Raw genomic sequence first — 24,746 nt, forward strand, 5'->3', positions numbered from 1 at the left:
GGCCACAGAAAAGGAGCGCTCAGAAAGATAAGAGTAGAACCACTCCAGAGCAGATCCTGATAGGCCTACCCAGTCTCTCAGCCTCTCCAGTAGCAGGTGATGGTCAACAGTGTCAAAGGCTGCAGTCAGGTCCAGCAGGACCAGAACAGAACAGTCCCCTGCATCACTGTGAGTCAGAAGGTCATTAGAGACCCTAAGAAGGGCTGTTTCAGTAGAATGAGCTCTACGAAAACCTGACTAAGCTATCATAGATGTTATGTTCATCAAGAGCAGCTCTGAGTTGTTTAGCCACAACCTTTTACAAGATCTTGGAGATGAACGGAAGTTTAGAGATGGGTTTGAAGCTGCTATGGAGAGAGGGGTCGAGACTCTCATGAGAGAAATTTATCCACCAATTTCCGGAATCCTAACCCATTTAAAGCTGCTGTTAGGATATTTCCTATTTCAGGAATTATGTATGATTTTTTAGAAATCCATAAACGTGATTGTCTTATGCACATTGCCATAATGTAGGCAATGCATCTTATTTTTGGCTAACCCTGCCCCCTGTCCTGTAGAGCTCTGTGCAATATGAACTGAGTCAGCTCTATATTAATACTAATAAATTGAGTGTGTGTGTGTGTGTGTGTGTGTGTGTGTGTGTGTGTGTGTGTGTGTGTGTGCGTGTGCGTGTGTGTGTGTGAGAAAATCTAGCACGCTAGCTAGTTTTCTGCAATAGGGACCAGGTGTTGGGAAACATCAGCGCCCTCTAGAGCCAAGACTGCACAGTACAATCCGTGTTGGTAAACCAGTTGCTTCTTGGTAGATAAAGACGTATTTCTTTGAAGTAAGTTGGAAACCGACAGAACGGAAATGTTTTAAACGTCAGTACTTGTGATCGTTATTTCTTTTTCTATTTTATAAAATCTTTTAATTAAGTGATTTATAATTTAAACGCGTGTATTTTGGTGATGCTTTCATTTGACTTTAGCTAGGCTAATATAACTAGCATTAGCTTAGCCAGAGTTTGTGGCTAATTGGTCCTGGAATGCTAAACTGATTTTACCAGAATCCAGAGTTGGAAAACAAACCCAAAAGAAAACGCGGTCGTTTATTTTGTGTGAAAACACACATTTTAAATTGAAATATAAAATTATTGGTTTAGCTAAACTTCTATTTTTAGAACAAAACGGTACCCGTTTCTCAATTCAATTCAATAATACTTTATTAATCCTAGAGGGAAATTAGAATTTTTAATAATGAAACCAAGAAAATCATGTACTTGAAAAGAATTTCTCACATTTTGTTTTAAAATGTCTCTAATATCCCAATTTAAAAAATAAAGCCATTCTGGTGAAATATTTAAGCCCAGCTGAAGTGTTAGTTGAAGTTTAACTTTAATAATGGTTTTCTTTATTGTGCTCTAGTTTTTAGACTGAAAGATGTCATTTCCGTCATCAGCTTTTAAAAATACCCACCCTTCACCTCCACCCAAGGAAAACACTACCTCCAACTTGGTTTTGAGCAGAGCTTCATGCCAGGATCAGGGACAGACGCTGGACTCCGAGCTTGGTCTAATGGAGATGCTCAATGATGAAAATGTACACCTTATGCAAATTTTTTCCCAAGGACAAATGGAGTCACAGATGGGTCCTCAAGATGGGCCAGATACCCAACCTCCCTTAACTACGATGATGGACAATGACACCACCGGCGTTTCTACCAATTTACTTTTTCAAGTTCTTGACTTGTCAACTTCAAGCAATGACCACAATCTGGTGATGCAAGGCGAAAAGACACCGTTAATGCATGGAGAAGTTCCAGATTGTGTGCTGGCCAGGGTCAAAGAAGACGAAAGCCCAGTTGCACCATCCGCTACAGGAAGGAGGTTTTTGTTGAACTCATCCAAACCAAAAGCTAGAGTGTGCTTGGAGAAAAGATTCAGCTCCGTATCTGCTGACACTGCAAGACAACAAGATGTTCACTCTGATCTGAGAAAGTACGTTTTAGTAATATGTAGCTATGATGCAGTAATTGGTTTTAATATAATTGGAGGAAAACTCTTTGTTGCGTTTCAGCCATGTGACCGTATTTCAAGAGTCCGCAGAAGCTCAAGAAGCCGTCGCACACAGTCAGAAGGTACAGTAGACTGAATCAGGCAAGCCAAAGCGATTTAAAAGTTCCTACCTCATATGTTGTGGGAATTTTTGACCCAATAACCAACATGTGTTACAAAATACTTGAAAAAAGATCCATCAGCGTTTGTTTTACAAGGTTCAATTTCAGGTGGAATTATAGGTCTAATCAATATTTGCTGTTCCTATTACAGCTTGTGTTCCATACAGTTGAACCCTTCTTAGATCTAGAATTCATCTTCCCTGAGAGTGTTTCAAATAGTTTTCACCCCGAGAGCCTGGTTACAAAGACCGTCTTTGCTGACAGGAGCAACTCAAGAGAACATGAGTTGGTGAATCCTAAAAGTAAGAAGTGAAAAGCTAAATCTGGCCATTACAGTGTCTGAGTTTAGCTCAAACTTCTTGTGTTTTCCATAGAGAACCTGGCGGCCCACTACATAAATCTTTGCAGCCTCATCTCTCAGCCCAAGACGAAAGCTAAAGCTGCCCCTGACATGGAGAGGAAGTCACAGAAAGGGGACGAGAAAAGAGGAAAACCTGGGATGACAGTCAGTCAGCGCAGGGACAGACACAACAGCAATGAGCGGGAGCGCAGGTGAGCCATTTCTGTCACCTTTCCGGCATCTTCAGCAGTGTTATGGTCCAACTTGGCTGTAAGTACACCAAAAAATACTAGAACAAAACAGGAAGTGCATCCTCCCATGGCCTGGCCCGGCAAAATTTGAATAAAGCTGCAAGAGACCGCGTGCAAAACACGTTTTTATCAGAAGATTGTTAAAAATAATTCAAAGCTCTGTTATCATTGCCAAAGTCAGACCACTGCACTGAAATCTTGATCAAACATTATTTTCATCACTATATTTAAAAATTCTACATGTATTCGGGGATCTATTTAAAATTAGGGTTCGGTCTCCCCGCCTGTTTTTCTCCCACCGGAGGACTTGGATCCCTCCTTCAGACACACACTCAGTAGCCTGAGCTACACCTCATTGTTCAGCCTCATCCTAAATCCACACAAATACACTCGTCCGTAAACATTTCTGTTTAATTAATACTAATTAGCACCTCTCCATAGAGACTTTTTATTTTTCTGCTGTTTAAACATTCAAAACAAGTGAGTGCTCACCTTCAGTTTATATTTGAACTAAGCAGTTTTATTTTGAGGCACAAGTCGTGACCCGTTAGGGTCAGAAGAAGCAAGGGCTGAATTAGCTTAAATCTGCATTATGTTGCACAGGAAGAAGATCCGCCTGTGCTGTGACGAGCTGAACAAGATGGTGCCATTCTGTGACTCATATACAGACAAAGTCAGCACCCTGCTGTGGACCGTGTCCTTCCTGACATACATCAAAACCATCCACGGAGACGCCTTCAACGCGGTGAGCCTTTGAAGCAGCGGTACTCACTCCTGGTCCTGGAAAGCCGGTATCCAGCAGGATTTCCTGTTAATGACCTGCTGACTGAAATCAGGTGTGTTGAAGCAAAGTTGAAACTCAAACGTGCTGGGTACCGACTCTGCAGGACCAGGAGTGAGTAAAGCATCCTCTCACTTGATAAAACTGGACACTTTTCTTCCCTTTAATATGGAATTTACAGCACCCTGCTGGGGTGATGCAGAGCTGGTCTGAAACACTAGAATCTGTCATAAACAATCCATCTTTTGCAGGATTTCATGAAGTTCATCATTCAGAAGGGAGAAGAGTTCAAGTCCAACTCATCTTGGGGTGCCCCGTTGTTCCCAGAGCCGGAGGAGAAGGCGAATGTTCCTGAACAGTGATTTCTTCTGTTCAGTCTAACAAATCAGCAACAACTGTTACATTTTACATTAATTTAAATCTCTTAAGGCTACATTTTAATGAGTAAACATGGCACTTTACAGTTGCAGTTGCACGTTACGTCCCCTAGGTGTCATAATAGTCTTTGAATCGTTTTGTTGCACCTCCTGCATGTTAATGTTACCCTAATTTCCCTCTGGGATTGACAAATGTTTCAGAATGTGAATTTATTGTCTGTTTTCTGATTGGTTTTTTATTGTGTTCCTACAAGGACGACCATCCTGTATTTATACATTTGATAGTGTTTAAACTATATTTCTGTTCTGATGAGCAGGATTCGTTTTACATGTAGTAAAGAGTGATGTTTTACTGAAAAGTGGCTTTATTTTGTCTCTCTTACAACATGTCGCTGTAGCATTTTACTGTACATACAACAGTCACCCACAAGTAATAAATAGTATTTAAAGTGATGGATATTTAATAGTTACAGCACCTGTAGTACATAGTGGATGTGGTCATTGCAAATTTGGGAGAAAAAATAAAATAAAATGAGAAAAAGCACCAAAACTTTGATATGTTGTCAGATGTTTGCACCCACAAGTGTTTGTTTCTCTGCTTTAAGTCAACTTTACAAGTCATTTAAAAAACATACTAAAGATTAGAGTTTAGCATTAATCTACACGTTTTCTGGGCACCTGGGTATTTGTTTATATTTTTATTTTTTACAGCACATCCTCAGCCCCTGGACTGAGGCTTTCTGCCTCCAGCAGCTGTTTCCATATTTGACACGGTAAGCTTGTATGCTGAGGTAACAGCTGTGATTTGAAACAGCCAACCATGATTAAAGCATCAGAGACAGTCTCAGCTTTTAGAGGATCGTCTGCCACAGTGATGGAGCGGGGCACAGAAACATGAACAAAGTTTTTATACAAAAGGAGCTCGTCCCAGCTGTTGTGTCACTGCAGATGTTCTCGTGTCTTCCTCTCTGTGATTTAATACCTGTGTGTGTTCTTGTCTCTCAGTTGCTTTGGTGTTCACGTCACTCCTGAGAAGTTCCTCCATTCCTTTCAAAGTATCACACCCACTGATGTTACTCTTCCCATCTTGTGACCGTTCTTTTCCTTCCTCCCCTCCTCACGCATCACCCCTCCCTCCGTGGACTGGAGCAGTCAGGATGCAGAAAGTCGTTTTAAAGATTTTTGGGGTTGGAGGATTTCCCAACATGCGAGGCTCCCTGGCAGGCTGATGTGTCACAGATCCCAGGAGGACCCTGGTGCCCAGTCCTGCCTACCCTGCCTGACTCTCCAGGCTCGCCTGGATCTCCCGGAGACCCATCACGACCGTCTTTGACGGTACCAGCTACTCCTGGAAGACCTGAAGAGGAAATATTGTCAGTGATGATAGAAACAAACACTTTAGCATATTTAATTTAATTCAAGCAAGCTACATAAATGCCACAGACCTTGGTATCCTTGGTCTCCAGGGGGCCCATCAATGGCTTTGCCAGTGGGTCCCTTATCACCTGGCTCACCGACGTCACCTGTTAGGAAAACAGAATAAAACCTTTATTAATTAATTCTTTAACTGACCTGATGAGGATCATCAAACACCATGCTAATAATTACATTAATGGAACCATTTGCATGTCTAAAACTGGCGCTTTTATCTCATAATACCTCTGGGACCAGGATCTCCGAGCTCTCCAGGCAGGCCTCTGTACCCTGGTGGCCCGCGGGCCCCTGGATGCCCAACAGAACCAGAGACTCCTGGCTTTCCCGGAGGCCCTGCTGGGCCGGGGCGGCCTACCATTCCAGGTGCCAGAGGTCTTCGGAGGTTAGCAGCCAGCTGTGCGATCTGATCTGTACGACAGAAAGCATCAGACATCTCTGACAGTTCTTTGACACGTCACTACTGTGGATCAGAGGATGTGGTGGAATAAAGATGCCTCACCATCGATCAAGGAGCCACACAGCTCCCTGATGTGCTGCTCACTCACCAGCTTACCCTGGGACACAAGGGGGCACGCTGAAAGACGAGCCGCATTCTGAGATCTCAAAGAATGTTTTATTCAGGATCAGAAACACTCACAGGTACTCCGGTTTTTCCTGCGATTCCCGGCATTCCCTGTTCCCCCTGGAAGCCCAATGGTCCTGGTTTTCCTGGGAGCCCTCTTGGCCCGAGCTCCCCTTGAGGACCTGTTACGCCCTTTGGCCCCAGTTCACCTTGCTTGCCAGGCTGCAATCACAAACAACCATCACTTTAACTCTTCTACCTGTACGTTTTGCAAAAACAAATCTTATTTCGTACAAGCTGCTAAAGGCCATCTGAGATTTGATTTGCGATGAAAAACCAAACCAAAGAACCAACTAGCTCCGTTTAGAGGGAAGTGGAGGCGGATCCACATGGAGTCTCGCTGCTCAATAAGAGAGGGTCTGATCAGCGCCGTGTCTCTAGCTGCACCAGCTTAGTGCCACTTGTCTTCCCTCATGAAGAAAGCAGCAAACAGGCCAATTAAAGCTGGAGCAGCAACACCTATCTGAAAATAATCCCATTAAAGCCGGAATGTGAAGCTGAACGTTAACAGCTCAGAGTCAGGAGTCACTTTTTAAAGCTCTGAGAGAGGGGGAAGACAGAGGGAGTCGTGCTGCTAATTACGCCCACTCACAACATCTGATGTGCACTGGGAGCTGAGAGTGGGTGTCCATGCCTGAGATGCTGCACAAATAACAGCAGAAATGGAAAAGTGACTCACCTCTCCTTTTTGTCCAACTGGTCCAAAAGGGCCCTAGGAAGAAGTAGATGGTTTTAGAAAAACACAGTTCATCAAACATGAATGGAACTTCTCATGAGTCAGCAAAACAAACAAAAATGATAAAAAATCAAGCAAAAGAAATAAAGTAACGAGTGGCTGGTTATTTACACTCCAGCTGATTGTGTGTGGACGAAGGATCTAGAGGTGCAAAATACTTACAGGCTCTCCATTCTCTCCTGGTAAACCGTCACTTCCTGCCACACCCTGAAACGACAAGATCATCTCTGATAATCATCACAACGCACCCAGGAGGGACTTCTCCCGTGAAACGCAGACACAGTATTTATCAGAAAAGTTTTTCAGATCACTACCATGTCTCCCTTAGCTCCCGAAGCCCCAACCGGACCCTGTAAGGGCAAAAAACAGAGGAAGCATGTAAATGAGACTTAAGTGGACAACCTGCTCTGGGAAGGGGGAGGGGGCAGATGGAGGGACGCGAGGGGGATCCAGGGCCGACATAAAGACCAGCTTTGTTCAGACTTCAGGTTCTGAACAGGAGGCCGCTTTGTGTCCCGGCTGCAGTCCGCACCGATGAGCCTGGGGAGAGACGACAAGCTGCGGCCTCCTATGATAACACACACATCTGCAGTGTTTGTGTAGATATTAGCTCTCCTTCAGCTGGGCATCGATGTCATTCCGGCTGTTGATCAAACTTAATGCTGGTTTTTTTAGGAAGTCGAGTGAAAACAGACATTTTTTTCACCAAAATAAAACTTTGTTCAATAAAACTGTTGAATAAACTTCAATAACATTACAAAAAACTCACTCTGTCACCAAACTCTCCACGAAGTCCCGTTGGCCCAGGAAGTCCCGGGTCACCCAAACCTCCTTTGACTCCCTGTAACACATAAAACACACCCAGTCAGAACCATCAGTGCAAATAAAAGTAACAAGCATAAAACAGCATAATCAGTTATTTCTTGCAGCTGACCTGGTAGCCTTTGACTCCCTGAGGACCCGGGTTTCCTGCAGGTCCAATCCCTCCCTGTTAGAACAACACAGGATATTAATGAGGCTATTTCTATTCAGAGAAGAAGCAAACACGCTGTGATTGTGTGACATTTGTTATGCAGCCCAGTGTGTGATGGTACTCTGCCATTTCCTGCAGTTTTTCTGTTCTTTACTTTCATTTCTGCAGAGTTTGATGTGCAAAAATAAAAGTTGTTCTGTTTGTACATCCTCCACCCCAAACCCCTCGCCTTCATCACTAACCGGCCCCACGCTGGCTCGCTGCTGAGTCAGAGAGAACAGTTCTGTAAGAAATAATTAGCAGCTAAAGCTAGTTGTGAGAGCGTCTGATACTACAGGTGCAGTTAAGATTAGGTGAGTGTAGCTGAAATGTTTCTTTTTTCCAGTTTCAGACACCCAAAGTGAAAATCCGAGCAGTGTGTTTGAAAGTGCTGGAAAGCATTTTAATCGCCTTACCCAGGGAACATGGCAAAGGTCAGCTGTACATGTCATACATGCTAATGCTAATGCTACCCCTGCACCTGTGTGCTTTCAGGGGTCGAGTTGGTTCGAAGGTCTGACTTACTGCCGCTCCTCTGGGACCTGCTATCCCCCTCTCTCCTGGGACACCAATCTCACCCTAAAGAAAACACGTCGTAGGACATTCAGGACATCTCAGAGGTCGGCCATGTTGCTCTCATTACTCTTTAACAATAACATCAGATACATACAGGAATACCTGGCTCTCCAGAGGGTCCTGACTCCCCAGGCTTTCCTGGATCACCCTGGGGGATAAAACAGGAGAACGTAACTTAGGTTTTTGGTGCTCTTTAGCTTCGTGGCTGTTTTGTTGCAATACTCACGACTTCTCCTTTATTCCCCTTTGCTCCTGCCTTCCCTTGCAGACCCTAGAAAGAAATACACAGGGTGTTCAACTTGGACCAGTCTGAATACTAGAAAAAATAAAACTTGGGGCTTTCTGCTGGATTATAGAGAAAATCACCAACAACTGCAATAGAAACAGGAGAAAAGAAGAGTCACAGCCTTGAGCACCACTAGGGCGGTCTAGATGAAAGTACTCACAGGAAGTCCGTTCGGCCCTTTCTCTCCTACTACTCCATGGCGTCCAGCATCACCCTGTCGGCAGACAGACAGAGAGCTCGTAACTTGACTAGACTCACAATCACTCCAGAAGCAACGGAGCCTACCTTCTCGCCATCCAGCCCCGGTGTCCCATCTTTCCCGTCTCGACCAGGCATTCCCTGTAGAAATCACCAAACATGACCCTCGTGGTTCTAGCAGTACATTTTCCTTTAGTGTATCAGCACAAATGAACTTACGGGATCCCCTTTGGGTCCCAGGCCCCCAGCAGCTCCTTTGGCACCAATTTTACCCTGGCAAAAGACACGTGTGGAGGTCATTTACTCCAAGACGTTGTAGAGTTACAACTCAAAGTTTTTCACTCACAATTTCTCCTTTAGGCCCACTGAAACCCTGTGGTCCCTTTTCCCCAGCATCACCCTGCAGACGTCAGATGAAACACACACATAGCTATTCACTGATGGGACCGGCCGTCCACTCTAGCTACTGAAAAGCACGGCTTCAGCCATCAGAGTGAAACAAACAAGGAGTGACTCACTGTCTTGCCGATGATGCCAGCTAAGCCAGGCTTGCCTCTGAAACCGGGCAGGCCCTGGAGATAAACAGAGGATGTTGATGTAAAAAACAAACAAAACAACAACAAAAAAACCTAATACTGTTTTAAATGTCAGAACGGGAAGCAGGTGGGATTAATTCTGCAGGAGAGTAACTCACTCTGTTGCCTACAGCTCCCATAGGGCCTTGCAAACCTCTCAGACCACGTGGGCCCTGAAACACAGCACATATGCTGCAAGTGTTAGATGTTTTAACCCAACTTTAATGAGAATGTTGCAAATTCTCCTCACGTCTCACCTGCAGACCCACGGTGCCAGGAAAACCTGCAGGTCCCGGTGGACCAGGGTCCCCCTACGGACAGGATGGGACACCATCAAGGACAAATCATGCAGAACAGCTAAAATATTCATCTACCACGCTCAGCTCACCTTCTCTCCATCTTTTCCAAGCTCTCCCTTGTCTCCTTTGTGTCCTGTGTGTCCCTATGTGAGAAATCCCAATTAGACACGAGTGGGCGAACTGAATGAAACACTACTCAAAGAAGAGGCTTGACTAAAACGCTGCTTACCTTGAATCCTGGCATCCCAGGTGGACCGGGGGGACCAGGGGGACAGATTGCAGGACACTGCAGAAGACAGAAACGAGACATTTGTGTTTATTTGATGAAGAATGCAAATGTTCTGATCACATTATGCTGCTTCCATGTGCATCTCAGGGCTGACGTCTTACCAGAAGGTCACCGCTAAGGTCACGAAGAGTACCAGGAAGTCCCTGGGAGAGGAAGAAATCACATCCATGATTTAATTATGGTTACATTCTGTGGTTCCTGTTCATGGTAAAGTGATAAGTGCACTTACAGGAGGCCCATCAGGCCCAGGAGGTCCTGGATGTCCAGGAAGACCCTCAGCACCCTGAGAAACAAACAGAGAAGCAGCTGCGTCACACTTCAGGGTTAGTCTCCTACACATAGTCCCATCTAGGTCAGAGTATCTGTTCAGAATCAAGCCTGATCCATCTCAGTCCTCAGGAAAACACTTTGGGTCTAAATCTACTTTCAACTAGTTCATGAATGCTTTTCTTTTTGCCAAGTTTATTGTTTTGTGTGATTAAACGCCTTCTTAATTAGCATCTAAGCTGTTGCAGACAGTCTGCTGAACAGCCTCGTGTCAGAGAAACAGGGTTTACATCCTACAGGGCTGATAAGCTAACAGCTAGTATGTGCCTTTCACACAGTCCCACTCTACAAGGATCCACAGCTGCTCAGAGAGATTGAGACATTTCAGCCAAACGTGACTTGTGGATGCAACATTTGTCTGCTGCAGCTGTTATTTGTGCCTAAAGATAACCATAAAATACAAGTGAATAATGTATAATGTGAGATTTACAGCCATGAGATAAAACTGCAGAAACACCTAAGAAATGTTAAAGATTAGAGCCGTTTTAAAGCGGCAGAAAAACACTTTTTGGCTCCTCAGTCCTGGTATGTATGGAGACTTCTCCAGTTTCAGATATTATCTTTAGATCTCATCTTCAGTTTTATCAAAACATTTAATGTTTTAGCTACTAAATGTTCAGAACCAACATTGGAGGTCTTTTAAATTCAAATTAGCTCAGAGAAAAAAAGAGAGAGTGCAAACAAAAGCTCAGAGCTCACTAGATAAAAAAAAAGTAGCACGATCTGGGCTCCGCAACAATTATTCTTTTTATCACAACTAACATTTTAGAGAAAAGGAAAATGAAACAAATAAAATAAAATAGAGCACATGTTTAGAAATCCTCTAAAAATGCTTGGGACCTGATCTAAACTCTAAACTGCTGCTGGTAACCCTGCAGAACCTGCTCCACAAACAGGAGCTGAAGAAGATCCAGCGTGAACACCAGAGCACAGCCGGTGGTTATTCTCATCCTCCTCCTGCCTGTACGTTTAGGAAACGAGGCCGGTGTTGTTCCAGCTGGCTCCAGTAAACGTGACTGGAACTAAGAGCTGTAGAGGCTGGGACCACTAGTCTCTTCTCTCCAGAGGGTGAATGGGTGATAGCAACTTTACCTGAACCATAAAAAGATGAATACATGAGTCGTATAGACTTACCAGAGGACCCTGGGGTCCCGCTCCGCCCGGCAACCCGTTGGTTCCAGGTAATCCCTGGAAACAGTGTGTGTGATACACATCACCTGGTCAGTTTAATATCTCACTTTCATCAAAGCATAGCAATTACAAACACACTCCAGGGATGCAAAGGAGGGGAAAATAGCTTTAAAACATATTTAAAGTGAAAAAAAAAGTGTTTTTAACTCACTGGAGCTCCTGGTCTCCCTCTGCCCTACGGAAGACACAGGAAGACAAATTAAGTCACAAACACCAAGAGTACAGCTGAAACAGTAACACACACCTATTACATGCAGTTCAAACGCAGCTAATCTGTCTTCGACTGGAGATTGTGATCAGTTTGTTGGAATAAAGATTTCTAATTTCAAATCTGAAAATGAACATCAACCGTTTTTTTTTGCCCGTTTACGGCTGAATGATACAGCTACAGATCTGATAACTGGAACACAAGCTAGTTGGCATCAGTGTCATGTTTGCTACGTTGTTACTTACAGAAGGTCCAGGAGGCCCGGCAGGTCCCGGCTCACCCTGTTAGTAGCAGGAGAAAACCACAATCAGTGGAGATTTTTTGTTACCGAGTTGACACAACCATCAGCGATCCTGAATAATTTAGTTTTAAATGTTTAGTTTATTATAACGGACCCTGTGCACAATAGCAAACGCTAATTCCAGTTGACAAACTCTGCAGAGGCGTGGTACTTCCTGTCTCCTTCACAGTGATGTCAACATGGACGGTGCATGCACTGAACTGTACTTTTCCAGATCCCTTGCAGAAAATTTCAGTCGATGAAAACCATTGTATCGTCGACACATATATGTACATATCCCAGTGCACAACTATGAAGGTAGGTGCACAACGCAGCTGTGCTAACTAGAAGGAGCTTGACTAAAAGGGGCATGACAAACACGTTGTATTATTATTAAACGGTAACAGTTTATTTTTTTGCAACCTGACCTTATTTCTACTATGTAATACGCTCATTTTCTCACCCAGAGAACTTCGGTGCTATCTGGAGTCCAGGGAATACCCATCTACGATCGGCATTGATCCATAATGGGAGTTGTTGTGGCAGCAGTGCAGCCTCTAACTAAGGCATTATCTGCCACTAAAGTCTTTCACTTCGCCACCAATTTGGTATGAATCACCAGCACTAATTCCCTGTTAGTTATTATTATCTGGGGTCCTTTACAGATGTTTAGTGGCAGAACTATTATTATTAGTTATTTCATTTCGAGGCTGCACTGCTACCCCAACAACTCCAGTTATATGAATATATGTTAAGGTTATCGATTGAGTAGCAACACAACATCAGGTGTGCTGCTCTTCACTTGTTTTCTAGCAGCTACATGGCTTTACTTTCCTCCTTTTTGATCGAGGGGGTGGAGAGTTTTGACACACACACACACACACACACACACACACACACACGCATGCACGCACGCACACACACAGTCATTTACCACATATTTCATTAGCATAAAACTAGCCAGAAATAACTAACCTATACTTCCGGTTGGAACCCGAAAATTAGCATTTTTTTGTGCAAAGAGTCAATTAATAACATAAAATATGCTTTACTCTTAAATTCACACAAGGTGCCATGCAAAAACATCTAGAGTCCAAGTACACAATTGTGATTTATTATTTTGTTTTGTTTCAACTGGCTCTTTTTTCCAGTGCACCTAGTTAGTCTGTGCTCACTCTTCTGCTCTTTAAGCCAGTCATAATTATCTGTGTAATTAGGGACATGGGCTGATGCAGGCTTCCTCATTAAGTCGGCTAATTAGTTGACTTGCTGGGGGGGGGGGGGGGGGGGGGGGGTACTCTGTCTCGTGTTTCAGTTATTAGCTGACCTGAAGAAGCTGAAAATCTAGTTTAATTACAGGGCGCTGCTCTGCTCTGATGTCACTTGAGTTGTAATCCGGTTGTTTCTTGTGGCACTCAGAGAACAGGATTGTTTTTGTTCGAGATTTTATCTCCTACAGTTTCCCAGACTGGAGGAAAGGTGAAAAGAACATTCCTGGCTGGATTAGAGAGTAGCAGAAACACCCGCTACCCCTTCGTTATCCCTCATTAAAAACATGTCAGGTCAGGATTTTGAGGTAGGTTGACAAATTCAGGCCAATGTGGTCGTGTGCCAGTTTGGGCCTTGGGGAGATCCTCGTGGAAACAGAACCGGATCATTATCTAGGTTTTCATCAATATGATGACTAATGTAGAGCAGTGCAAGAGAAACCTAATAATAAAATCAATAAATGTCTCTTCAGAGGCAGGTCAGGAGTCCAACAATCACTCACCGGCTCCCCTGGGGGTCCATCTTTACCAGCAGGACCGTCCGGGCCAGTCAAACCCTGAGGATGGAGAAAAGCTACTTAAGAAAAAAGGATCCGTTCATTTCCGGAGCACCAGAATCTCTCCGTTTGTACACATTAGTGTTCAAGATAACTGTGTGAACACCTACGTCGATTCCTGGAAGTCCCGGCAGGCCTGCTTTTCCTGGTGATCCTGGTATTCCTGCTTTTCCTTTAGGACCCTACAACAATCCAGCAGAATTTTTTTTTTTTACAAATATCCACCAAATCTTACAAACCAAAGACTGTGCAAGGTCCTTCAGTTCAGTTTAAGTGTTTGTGCGTAACGGCTTTAATGATTATGTTTGCAGCACATGCAGTTTGACAATTAGTCAGAGAGACAACGTTAGCTTTCCTGTCTGTTGTGTTAGCATGTTCTGGGACAAAAGTCAGAAAAGAGAAGTCCACGGCAAAATGTCAAATTAGCACAACAGGATTTAAACTGATTCTATGCAGGAAACCGGCTGAATAATTAAAATACTCACAGCTTTCCCTGGTAGTCCAGGAGGTCCAGGTTTGCCCTGTTGATCAAATAAAAGTCAGTAATTTTTACTTCGAATTATCTGCTGTTCATTTGTTTAACGTCTTGAAAACTTTCAAAATAAAGAAAGCTAATAAACTATGCTAATAGTGGTTTGAGTTAATTATTAGCATGGCTCCAAACAGAAAAAACTAGTCAAAAGTAGAACAAACCTACATAATAGTGGCTTTTAAACTTTTTATTGTATAAATGACCCAAAGAGTTGTATTAAATCACTGTGGGCAGAGGGCAAAGAGGACAAAGGACCAGGCATTCCTTAGAAATCACATTTTCTGCAATCCAAATATTTCCCAGTTTGCTTGTATGAGGAAGAGATCCTGATCCAGATCTGTTAACAGCAGAAGGACTGAGAGTTTAACCACCCAGAACAAACACCACTAAGCAGGACGGACGCATGCCGGTCACATGGTAAACACCTCAGTTTGGTCTGAACAGGGGTGGGGGTGTGAGCTGAAACTTTAGATGGTCTCACCGAGATGGGGAATGTATGAATGGGTCCTCTCTGTGTGCCTAAACCCTCACAGGATTCACAGAAATATTCAGAATTCAGAGGTACAAAAGCTTTCTAACGAGAATCAACACTTAAACGTTTCAAAAGCCAAAAAAGATCAGAAAAAAAACTTTTAATAATAAAACATCATCTAAGAAACCCAACATACCCAAAAATGAGAGTTTTATTTGTTGTTTACTGAGTTCATGCAATAATATATTAATTTGGTGATTTGGCTTTAACTTTATTTTTATTTTTTAGGAGAGATAATAAACCATTGTGTTCGAAATCACTTCCCCTCATTGACACACCTGCCTACTTTCATCCAATCACACCTGTGGGCGGGGCTGTGGGAGGAGTCAGAATGACACTTCATACATATGAAGACATTCAGGTCAAGAAAACCACCAACTTTGATTCAAAATTTAGAATTCAACCCCAGAAATGTGTCAACTCTAGTCTGTAAAGGTTAAATAAGTAGTTTTGAAATATGTCCGCTTCATAATGTTTTTTTAATCTAAAATGTTAGACATTCACAAAAGCACTCACTCACGGCAAAATAAAGAAAAACCCCTCAGCTCTGAACGTTCACCTACAGCTACCAGTCAACCGCTGAGGCCCAAACAGGCTGGCTTAATTCTGGAGTCCACTCACATCAGTACCATCCCTTCCTGGTTGTCCTGCAGGTCCTGGTGGCCCAGGAGCTCCTCGGGGTCCGGGTCTCTGCAGCATGAAGAAGGCATCAAAATCAAACACGTCGAGCTGATAAGCATCAAAAAAGCACCGGTGCTTTAAAATTAGGTGAATGTGTTGGAATTTATCACATCAAATATATCAAATTATCAAAAATATGCATTAAAAACAGTAAAGTGACAAAAATTTTGCTTGAAAGACAAAAACCCAGAAATAACGCTGAATTTTTTAAAGAACACAAAGATTGACTAGATCTGTTTCTGGTGAACTTTACGAATAAAATAATTGTAATTCAGGACTACCCAGATGGGATCTAGAGTTTGGCTCAGTCCTGGAGGCTGCATGGACAAAGGCACCATTGTGCACCCTGACCTCCGGTCATCACATTCCACAGGTTCAAGGAAAACGTAACCCCGGCTGCTGCAGAGCAAATGATAGCCACCCGCACATGGTCCCTCTGAAAAGTCTAAAAACGGGAATAAGCTTCCTCTCTCAGGTTCTGCTCATCAAACACAAGCCAATAGGATTAAAAGGTCTTGAGCATGATGCACCATCATCATCCCCCTCATCCTGACATTACTGCTGTAAACATTAGAAATGAAGCTCCAGAGATCAGATCGTCTATAGGAAATGATGCAGGAGGAGGAAGCATCACCTGAACAAGCCTCACCTGAGCTGAGGTGGATGTCAGGAGCTGGCAGAGCAAAAGCACCCAAAGAGCCGAGGACACCATCACAGCTCGCCCGCTCGGCGCCACAAAGCAGATTTTCTACAAAAATCAGATTAAATCCTCCAGTTCCACGTCCTGCCTCACTCCCCCTCCAACAGCGTCTGAGACAGAGCCCTCCTTCACCTCACAGCGCTCAGACCCTGAATGGCTCTCTCTTTGCCTCCAGATCTACCCGAGTCTCCTGCTGAAGGGGCCGAGCTCAGCCAGGCACTGCACACAGGGGGTGAGGGGGGTGAGGATGGGGAAGGAGGCTGTTTGCAGAGGGGAGAACACAGTTTGGCTAAACTACAAAGGTTAAAAAAACTTCACTAATTAAAGAGAAAAAAATATGAAGGTAAATTTAGAGGGAGGTAATTCAGCAACAATGCAGAACTTTAAAATAAGCTCCAACTTTTCCATCATTTATATTTATGAGATATATTAAATGAGAAATTGTGGCATCATGAAGCGGATCTTTAGTTTTTACAACTGCAGTTTCCGTTCGTGTTCCTTAGGTGAGATGGCACTGGTGATTTCATTAGCATCAAGTTATTTTCTCACACTTTGTGTCAATATTCTGAAGTGTTTCCGTGAAAACAGAACCATTAATATTACACACCCCTGAACACCCTCAGTATGGAAAAGCAGAGATGAGTTGTGACAACACAGAGGAGCTGGAGAGTGGTCACTTAAAAAGGGCTTCAGTCTGAAATATCCTATATACTTTCCTTCCATCCATCTTCTGAACCTGCTTTGTCCATGGGGCTGGTGCCCATCTCCAGCAGTCAACGGGCAAGTAGGCGGGGTACACCCTGGACAGAGAGCCAGTCCATCGCAGGGCAACACAGAGACACACAGGACAAACAACCATGCACACACACTCACACCTAAGGACAATTTAGACAGACCAATAAACCTGACAGTCATGTTTTTGGACTGTGGGAGGAAGCCGGAGTACCCGGAGAACCCACGCATGCACAGGGAGAACATGCAGAAAGATCCCAGGCCGGGAATCGAACCCAGGACCTTCTCGCTGCAAGGCAACAGCTCTAACCACTGCGCAGCCCTATATACTTTCCCTCCACCATATTTTTCACACACTGGTGCTTCTAGGGGTGGGGCCATTGTGGCACTGGCCCCTTTGAAATACTGACTGGCCCCCAGAAGTGTCCCCATCCTGCTGCTCACCTGTCCCTGTGCAATAATCAGAATATAAGGGGATGCAATTCCAAGTCTGAACACCAGTGGCGCTAATGAGTCAAATAACAGTTATTGGACCAATACCTGGCCCCTACACAAATGTTGTGGCCAAACTTTTGCATCTCTACAGTAACTGTCAGGATTCACCTTAAAGCTTTACTGAACTACAACTTAACCTAAAAAGAAAATTTCACAAAAATATCAGAAAATAGTATGATTTTATTCTGCTCTGAGAACTGCCAGGCATGAAACTGATAAACGTATTCATCAGGTCAATACAGTAACTTCAACAATTATTGGCAAAAAATTAAGTGCAAATATTAAAAAAGCAAAAAAACAAGATTCATCACCCTGGTTGGTAGATTTACAGTGGAACTAAATTACAGCCAAAGCTTCATCACTTCTGCCAAGCGCGCGTACAATCAACAAGTCTCGTCACATTTTTATTTGGCAAGGCGATCGGTCGACTTCTCTAGTCTGCATGGCAGCACACATCCTGTTTCAAGCAACTTATTTTGATTCAAACAGCAGGATTAAGAGATACAAAACAACACAAAGTGTTTAACAACAAAACAGCTTAGAGAGAGAAAGAGTTTGTAAAAATGAATTATCAGTGCAAAAAAATCCAAATACCAAAGTACTGAGTTGTTAAAAATGCTGAGAACTTCAATGAAACGGTACACATCAATAACAGTTCTTCATGTACTCCGTAGGTATCAAACCTCAGGTACTATTGTGTATTATCATTTACAAATCAAAATCATCTCAATCTGCAGAGTTCAGTCAACTAACGGGAAAAAAACCCCACCGAACTAAATAAATATGTTTCCTTCAACTGTAAACGAAGTAAAAGACCATTTTTACTCAACCATCAGGATTTTTAACCCAAACTGATGCTTTGGGTGTTTTTAAAGGAAACCTGACTTAAACTATTTATAAAAGCACGAACTGTATTGAAATGGAGCCACTTTTAGTCCCTTGTTTGATGAACCAACACATGTGCTTGTATAAGTGAACAGAATCAACATGAAAACATTAATTATAGTCAAATTAAGGCCTGGAAAACCCCTTAAATCAGTATCAGTCCTTATAATACACTTCATAGTTCACACGTTTTCTAACGTCGCTGTTTATTCATAAATTAGACCCGCTTTGGTCCAAGCTGGAGGCATTTACGTCCATATCAGCCTCCGACTCCTTCCCACTCCTCAGTTCTTCTACATCTTCATCCTGCTTTTCCATCCCGTTAGTCACACCAGCCTTTTCCTGCAGTGTCCCTTCATCCTCGTTTTTGTTTGATTTGTGGCTAAAATCAGTCCTTGGGATTTTTTCCTCCCTTTCAGAAGATGGAGAGGGCGAGTGTTTTGAAGTCTTAAGAGGAGTTTGCACAGATGGGCTTGTTGGACCCGTGGGTTTATCAGCGCTGGTTTTTTCCTCTGTCTGCCCACTGGCAGAGCCCTCAGCAGGGCCGTTACTCAGCGGCAGCGCCTCTTCTTCTTCTTTCTTCTTTTTTGGTGGTTTTTCAGTCTCTGGGTCGGTTTGCATAATGTCAGCTTCCTGTGAGTTGTTGGTAGACTGCTGCTCACCGTCCGTACTGGGCTCAGGATCTGCAGTCAGTGTGTCAGGACTGGCTGACTGATCCATTTCATGATCATCAGGAGAGTCATTTCCATTCCTCATAATCTCATCTGTAGACCCAGCCTCCACGTTGCCGTTTCCCACCACCTCGGTGCCCGTTAGCATCTTTGGATTCTCCTCAGACTGTTTACTCTTGTCTTTATTACTCTCAGCCCCTTTCTGAGCCTTGGAACTATTCTCCATTCCATCCTCCTTTTGCTGTGCTGCTGCATCTCCATCTTTGCTCTTCTCGCCCTTTCTGAACTGCCTCTGAATCTTTTTGGGACACCAGACGAACTTGTCTTTTGGCTCAAAGTTATTGTAAGCAAATCGAATAAGGTCCTGACGCTTCTGCTTGTTCAGCACAGCAAACAGGAAGTAGTCGAGCACGCTGCGTTTAACACTGCTAAGGGTCTTCTTCACCAGAGTCTCCTCGAGAAAGAAGTGAACGAGTGGGGCCTGGTAGTGCTCTAAGCCAAGCTCCCCGAGACTTTTCAGGATTCGAGTGATCCTCAGGTTGTTGTGCATATTCCTGCAAGAGGTCAAACAGTTGGGACCGTAATTAAAAACAAAACGACAGAAAAGCATCCAGAAAAGCATCTGAAGATTTACCTCTCCAGATTTCCAAAGCGCTCCTTCCAATTTTCTGCACGTTTCACCTCACCCGTTTCTTTGTTGACCAAACGAATGCCATAGAAACCCAACATAAGCTCATAGGACTCCACCAGTCGCTTTTTGGCATCACTGCTCTGCTTGAAGGCCTAATGGGCATTTAGACAGTAACAGTAGCTAGGTCAATCGTTTAAAATAAACACATTATTTAAAAGATTAAAAGTATTCCAAATGCATCTTTGCAACTCCTGGAGAAGTTTTTCTAAGTATGAGTTGCAAGATGAGTTCTGGAGAGGAGGGTCTGTCGAATAATTGAACCTCAGATTCAGGAGGAGTAATGTGGTTTTCGTCCTGGCCGTGGAACACTGGACCAGCTCTATACACTTGGGGTGGTCATGGAGGGTGTGTGGGAGTTCGCCCAACCAATCTACATGTGTTTTGTAGATTTGGAGAAGGTGTTCAGCTGTGTCCCTCGGGAGCCCCTGCTGGGGGTACTTCGGGAGTATGGGGTACCAGGCCCTTTGATACAGGCTGTTAGGTCCCTGCATGACCGGTGCCAGAGCTTGGTCTGCATTGCCGGTAATAAGTCAGGCTTATTTCTGGTGAGAGTGGGACTCCGCCAAGGCTGCCCTTCATCAAAGATTCTGTTCATAATTTTTATGAACAGAATTTCTAGGCGCAGCCAAGCTGTAGAGGGGATTTGTTGTGGTGACCAACGGTCTCTGCTTCTTGCAGATGTGGTCCTGTTGGCTGCATCAGACGGTGATTCCCAGCTTTTGCTGGAGCAGTTCGCAGCCGAGTGTGAAGAGCTGGGATGAGAATCAGCTCTTTAAATCCGAGATCATGGTCTTGAATCGGGAAAGGGTAGAATGCCTCTTCCGGGTAAGGGATGAGTGGTGGAGTTTAAGTATCTCCGGGTATTGTTCACAAGTGAGGGAAAAATGGAGCGTATGATTGATAGACTGATTGATGCTGCATCTGCAGTGATGTGGGCGTTGTACCGTTATGTTGTGGTGAAGAGAGAGCTGAGCCGAAAGGCGAAACTCTCGATTTACCGGTCAATCAACATTCCTACCCACACCTATGGTCACGACGAGCTTTGGGTAGTGACCGAAAGAATAAGATCGCATATACAAGTGGCCAAAATTAGGTTTCTCCTGAGGGTGTCTGCGCTCCCCCTTAAGAGATAGGGTGAGAAACTATGTTATTTGGGAGGGGCTTGGAGTAGATTCACTACTCCTCCACATTGTGAGGAACAGGTTTAGTTGGCTCAGGCATCTGGTTAGGAAGCCTCGTGGACGCCTCCCTAGCGAGGTTTTCTGAGCACGTCTAACCAGGAGGAGACCCAAAGGACCCAAAGGAAGACCCAGAAGTGAAACATGTTTTACATCCTGTCTGTCCCATGTAATTTATTTAACTTTACAAGGTTGTACAGTCCGACATACACGTCGCACGTGTGATGAAGAACGTGTGATCAACTATTTTTGGATGTAGCACTTGTGTGACACCTTTTTCCAAGTTACCCTTTTCCCTCCAGGACTTTATTGAACAAATAGAAGCTACTTGTTTTTTGTACAAGGAAGATGCGACAACCAAAGCCATGGTATGCAACTATGTCAAATTGGGATTGAAGTCTATTGTAATAAGTGTTATCTTGTCAATATAATTACAGTTATATTCTACTACAATTCCCACAATGCTTGTGTGTTCTTGCACGTTTACTTGTATATGGTGTACCCACACGCTTCAGAGAATCAGGTGGAATTGTGTGAACGGGTTTATTATCGGCGCTCTCTCTCCGTTCGTGAGCAGACCTCCACAGAGCTAAAGTCAAGGCTAAAAACATCCTGTTAACCATAGACTTTATATAAAGTAGACCCCTCAAATACAGCCGCCATAAGCAGTAGTGGTCAGTGTGGCATCTACTCTTCAATATCTATGCTGTTGAGGACGGACCTCTGCAATGAACAAATATATGCTAATTTGAACGAATAAAAATATTCTTTATAATATTACACTGAAAAATAAACGTGTGAAAATAGTTCTTGTTATGTTTATGTAATTAAAAGCACTTTTGTTTTTTAGCGATCGTAAGAGAATTTTTGCTCCCACTTTACAATAATGGGCTCTTTATTATTTCACTTAATGCACTATTAAGCTTTACTAAACAAAAGATCCCTTCATTAACATTCTTGACTTTTAACTGTTCTTAAAGTGGCAGTGTGTAGTTTCCTGCCGCTGGGGGGCAGTAAATACATACATTTCAGGGTAGTTTTACACCACATCTTCCTGACTGTCGCTAGTTTAAAAATCATTAGACTAAATGTGGGGTGGAAAGCATGCAACCTTGCTTAGCAATGCATTACCTAATATTAACATTAATATTAAACAGTTGTACTTCTGTTATGATGGTGCAACAAGTTTTTGTTCTGCGCTACAAAACCTACAACCTTTGTAGCACCAGTGCTATAAGCCAGAAATGATAACGTTACAGCCCTGCTTCATGACAGTCTGCATGTGGCATCCGGAAAAATAGACTCCATGCAAAAACATTTCGGAGCTCCACATCTGTGGACCGCGACAGGTGTGAATGCTCCGATTGGACTCAGTGACTTCTGATCTATGCAGAAGCCGTATGGAAACCAGACCACATTTTTCCACATCCAGTGTGAGCAAAGTTTCAGACATAAATATGTCTGATCACTTACCTCAATTTCCTTCTTGGTGAGTTCTGATGCCATATAGTTTACTCCTGGTTCTCGCAGAGGAAAAAGCCTTTCAATTTAATTGAAGGGATAGAGAAAAAACAATCAGTATCTCATAAAACTGCACTTTAGATGTTATCATTCATCTCAGTAACTCCCATCATGTTTAACTTTAAAATGTGGTTTTAGGGTAACTGCTGTTAGTTTACAAAAACAGGTCACTGCAGAAGACAAAACCACGCATGAAAAATAGTTTTAGAAATAAATACTTAAATGTCTGTAATGTACCTAGTGTCAGAGACAGCTGGGGTGATTGTTTGCTGAGGGGGCAGTGCTATGATCTGGGGTTGGTGCAGCAACAGGATGTTCTCTTAGAATGAGGTCAGCTGACTGAATATACAGAATGGCCAAGTTATTTCAATAAAAGCTAAAGGCGGTCCAACAAGATTTTAGAGTGTATGACCTTTTTTTGTTGACTTTTTTGACCAATAGATTCAACCAATTTTTAAAATCTATTTTTTTCCTTCTTTTGTGTGTTTTACTTCTATAATATTAAAAATGAAAAAATAAAATCTAATAAAAGATCAAATAATTTAAGTTAGAATAAAAATGTTATTCATATATATCTGTGCCTGCCACACTGACACATTACATACCACTGGATGTAGGAGTGAACTCTCTCCAATCTTTTGTAGTCGTTTTTCCAATCTTTAAGAAATGACTCAATGTAGAGATCTGTGCCAAATGAGAAAGTACCATCATTCACAACAAACCCAATTTTACTGAATACAACAAACATCTTAAAACTGTGGCAAGTCCGTTACCATCAGGAGCAGATGGGAACTTGTTTAGGTAGAACTGTAAATTATTCATTTTATCCTCTTGGCACTCCTCATCAATTAAATTCTGAAGAAAAACAAAACAAACATAATTCATACACATACCAATGTTGGATGCTGTTAGGGATAAGAATTAGATTTTACTTACTGGGTATCCTCTTCTGTAGTTCTGCATGTCCTTTGCTGCCCTCAGGTTTCTGGACGTGTGACACCACTGCAAGTTCAAAATTCAGCACAGCACACTTCATTTTACTTCCTTTCCAGAAGAATGTTGTCACATAACTGAAGCTGAATGCTTTGCAGCTTTAGCAGACTAATATAGCATTCCTGCTGCTGTAAAAATGACCTACAACGCTAGGCTAATTCATCTGCCACAAACCACAACATGAACCTAACCGATAAAATAAGTCACTGTGTGTTAAATAAGCCAGGGCTATTAAATGTGAGCACTTATATTAAAAATAAAAAGCTAAAAGTAAAAGTAAGCTAACATCATGGCTAGCCTGGCTAGTTAGCAGGGTCTGCTGCAGTGGACACAAGCTAGCATTAGCTGTACATAGTTAATGCCAAACCAGGAGCATAGACAGCGGGATAAAAGACAACACAACATCTTAAGTATATTATAGTGATATAGCACGTACTATTGCCCACGAAGATTTGTTTTTGTCTTGATTTGACCGACGAGTTTGGCTCTCTCCGGCCGGGTCGTCACCATCACTTTCTGTGTCCCAGGTCGAGTCGTACTCACATCCATATTCGTCTTCCATTATTATAGAAAAAGACCATTTACAATAGCTAAATAAACGCGTAGTCTAGCGTCGCACTGGGTCCGGAGAATAAGCAGGTTAGACTTTCATTTTAGGGTAGATGGGGCTGCCCTGACCACCATCATCAGGTTCCTCTCTAACTAGCTGCAGCAGCAGTGATGACGCCTTCAGGGACTCGCCATTAGGTAGGAAATATTTAGATTACGACGCAGCCGCGTTTATCTTCATGTCAGTTCACTAACTTGAGCGGGTACTTTTTAAAACCATTGCACACTAAACAGAAGAAAAAACACGGCACCTGCATTTCTAGCTTTCAATATGCCATTATTACAACGCAACAATAGTTTTAGACCAGATAAAACTAATCTTGGAGGAAATCGTGCTGGAAGAAGTCATCTGTTCCTCCATGATAGTGTATGTTACTTGGTTTTTTAGGCAACTAAAATCAACTCAAATATTACGCCATTTCCTACTTTAATGTGACTTTCCTTAAAAATCATATCAGTTTCGATTGCAACTAAAGGCAACGTAATTGGCTTGTTGGCAAGAGGTGTTTCAGGTGCAAACCAGCTGAGTCAGACAGCTTAATTTAACCTCCTCCTTACCTAACAGCAAAACTGCAACAATGATACAAACAGTAACACAAATGAGATAGCAAAATGTAAAACATTCTCCTGTGAGAGTAATTAATGAGTTTCTAATTGATTACATATGTATACAAATGAGAATAGCGAACAAGCTTTTAATGTTTGTGGCTGTTGGAAGTCTGCAACAGCTTGCACTTTAGCGTGCAAGGGAACTGCACCACT

General features: G+C 43.0%; 2 protein-coding genes across 6 annotated transcripts; one reads left to right on the top strand and one right to left on the bottom strand.

The window, feature by feature from the left end:
- The first annotated feature begins 714 nt into the window (after positions 1–714).
- LOC107391194 (uncharacterized) lies at positions 715–4,023 on the top strand. 2 transcript variants are annotated; one of them, XM_015968340.3, is made up of 7 exons: positions 715–826; positions 1,407–1,978; positions 2,058–2,118; positions 2,309–2,459; positions 2,532–2,709; positions 3,352–3,493; positions 3,781–4,023. In XM_015968340.3, the coding sequence occupies exons 2-7, from the start codon at positions 1,422–1,424 to the stop codon at positions 3,889–3,891; spliced, it is 1,200 nt and encodes a 399-aa protein (XP_015823826.1). In that variant the 5' UTR covers positions 715–826; positions 1,407–1,421; the 3' UTR covers positions 3,892–4,023. The 2 variants fall into 2 exon arrangements, with proteins under 2 accessions (XP_015823826.1, XP_015823827.1); XM_015968341.3 differs by having other exon boundaries at positions 767–863.
- A 911-nt stretch (positions 4,024–4,934) lies between these two features.
- col9a3 (collagen, type IX, alpha 3) lies at positions 4,935–24,074 on the bottom strand. Of its 4 annotated transcripts, XM_054746091.2 has the most exons (36): positions 23,812–24,074; positions 23,319–23,384; positions 23,156–23,237; positions 22,988–23,066; positions 22,335–22,401; positions 15,450–15,518; positions 14,250–14,285; positions 13,875–13,946; positions 13,711–13,764; positions 11,905–11,940; positions 11,603–11,626; positions 11,395–11,448; positions 10,163–10,216; positions 10,035–10,076; positions 9,874–9,930; positions 9,734–9,787; positions 9,603–9,656; positions 9,465–9,518; positions 9,289–9,342; positions 9,117–9,170; positions 8,990–9,043; positions 8,858–8,911; positions 8,733–8,786; positions 8,513–8,557; positions 8,381–8,434; positions 8,236–8,289; positions 7,633–7,686; positions 7,468–7,539; positions 7,013–7,048; positions 6,861–6,905; positions 6,642–6,674; positions 5,978–6,124; positions 5,840–5,894; positions 5,566–5,748; positions 5,352–5,429; positions 4,935–5,263 (listed from the first exon to the last, which is right to left on the bottom strand). In XM_054746091.2, the coding sequence occupies exons 1-36, from the start codon at positions 23,935–23,937 to the stop codon at positions 5,079–5,081; spliced, it is 2,391 nt and encodes a 796-aa protein (XP_054602066.2). In that variant the 5' UTR covers positions 23,938–24,074; the 3' UTR covers positions 4,935–5,078. The 4 variants fall into 4 exon arrangements, with proteins under 4 accessions (XP_054602066.2, XP_054602068.2, XP_015823824.3 ...); XM_054746093.2 differs by lacking the exons at positions 23,319–23,384; positions 23,812–24,074 and adding an exon at positions 22,620–22,721 and having other exon boundaries at positions 23,156–23,213; XM_015968338.3 differs by lacking the exons at positions 22,335–22,401; positions 22,988–23,066; positions 23,156–23,237; positions 23,319–23,384; positions 23,812–24,074 and adding an exon at positions 16,159–16,358.
- Positions 24,075–24,746: the final 672 nt, after the last annotated feature.

The sequence above is a fragment of the Nothobranchius furzeri genome, chromosome 15 (assembly GCF_043380555.1).
Source record: "Nothobranchius furzeri strain GRZ-AD chromosome 15, NfurGRZ-RIMD1, whole genome shotgun sequence".
In the NCBI taxonomy this organism is placed as follows: Eukaryota; Metazoa; Chordata; class Actinopteri; order Cyprinodontiformes; family Nothobranchiidae; genus Nothobranchius; species Nothobranchius furzeri.

Bases quoted from the DNA above. Each gene is read 5' to 3' on its own strand.
- col9a3 (XM_054746091.2), bottom strand. From the start codon at position 23,937: ATGGAAGACGAATATGGATGTGAGTACGACTCGACCTGGGACACAGAA. The intron at 23,385-23,811 runs GTACGTGCTATA...TTGAACTTGCAG, and splicing joins ACAAATCTTCGTGGGCAATA to TGGTGTCACACGTCCAGAAA. The intron at 8,558-8,732 runs GTGAGTACTTTC...ATTTCTTTCTAG, and splicing joins AAGGGCCGAACGGACTTCCT to GGTCTGCAAGGGAAGGCAGG.
- LOC107391194 (XM_015968340.3), top strand. From the start codon at position 1,422: ATGTCATTTCCGTCATCAGCTTTTAAAAATACCCACCCTTCACCTCCA. The intron at 1,979-2,057 runs GTACGTTTTAGT...GTTGCGTTTCAG, and splicing joins GTTCACTCTGATCTGAGAAA to CCATGTGACCGTATTTCAAG. The intron at 3,494-3,780 runs GTGAGCCTTTGA...CATCTTTTGCAG, and splicing joins ACGGAGACGCCTTCAACGCG to GATTTCATGAAGTTCATCAT.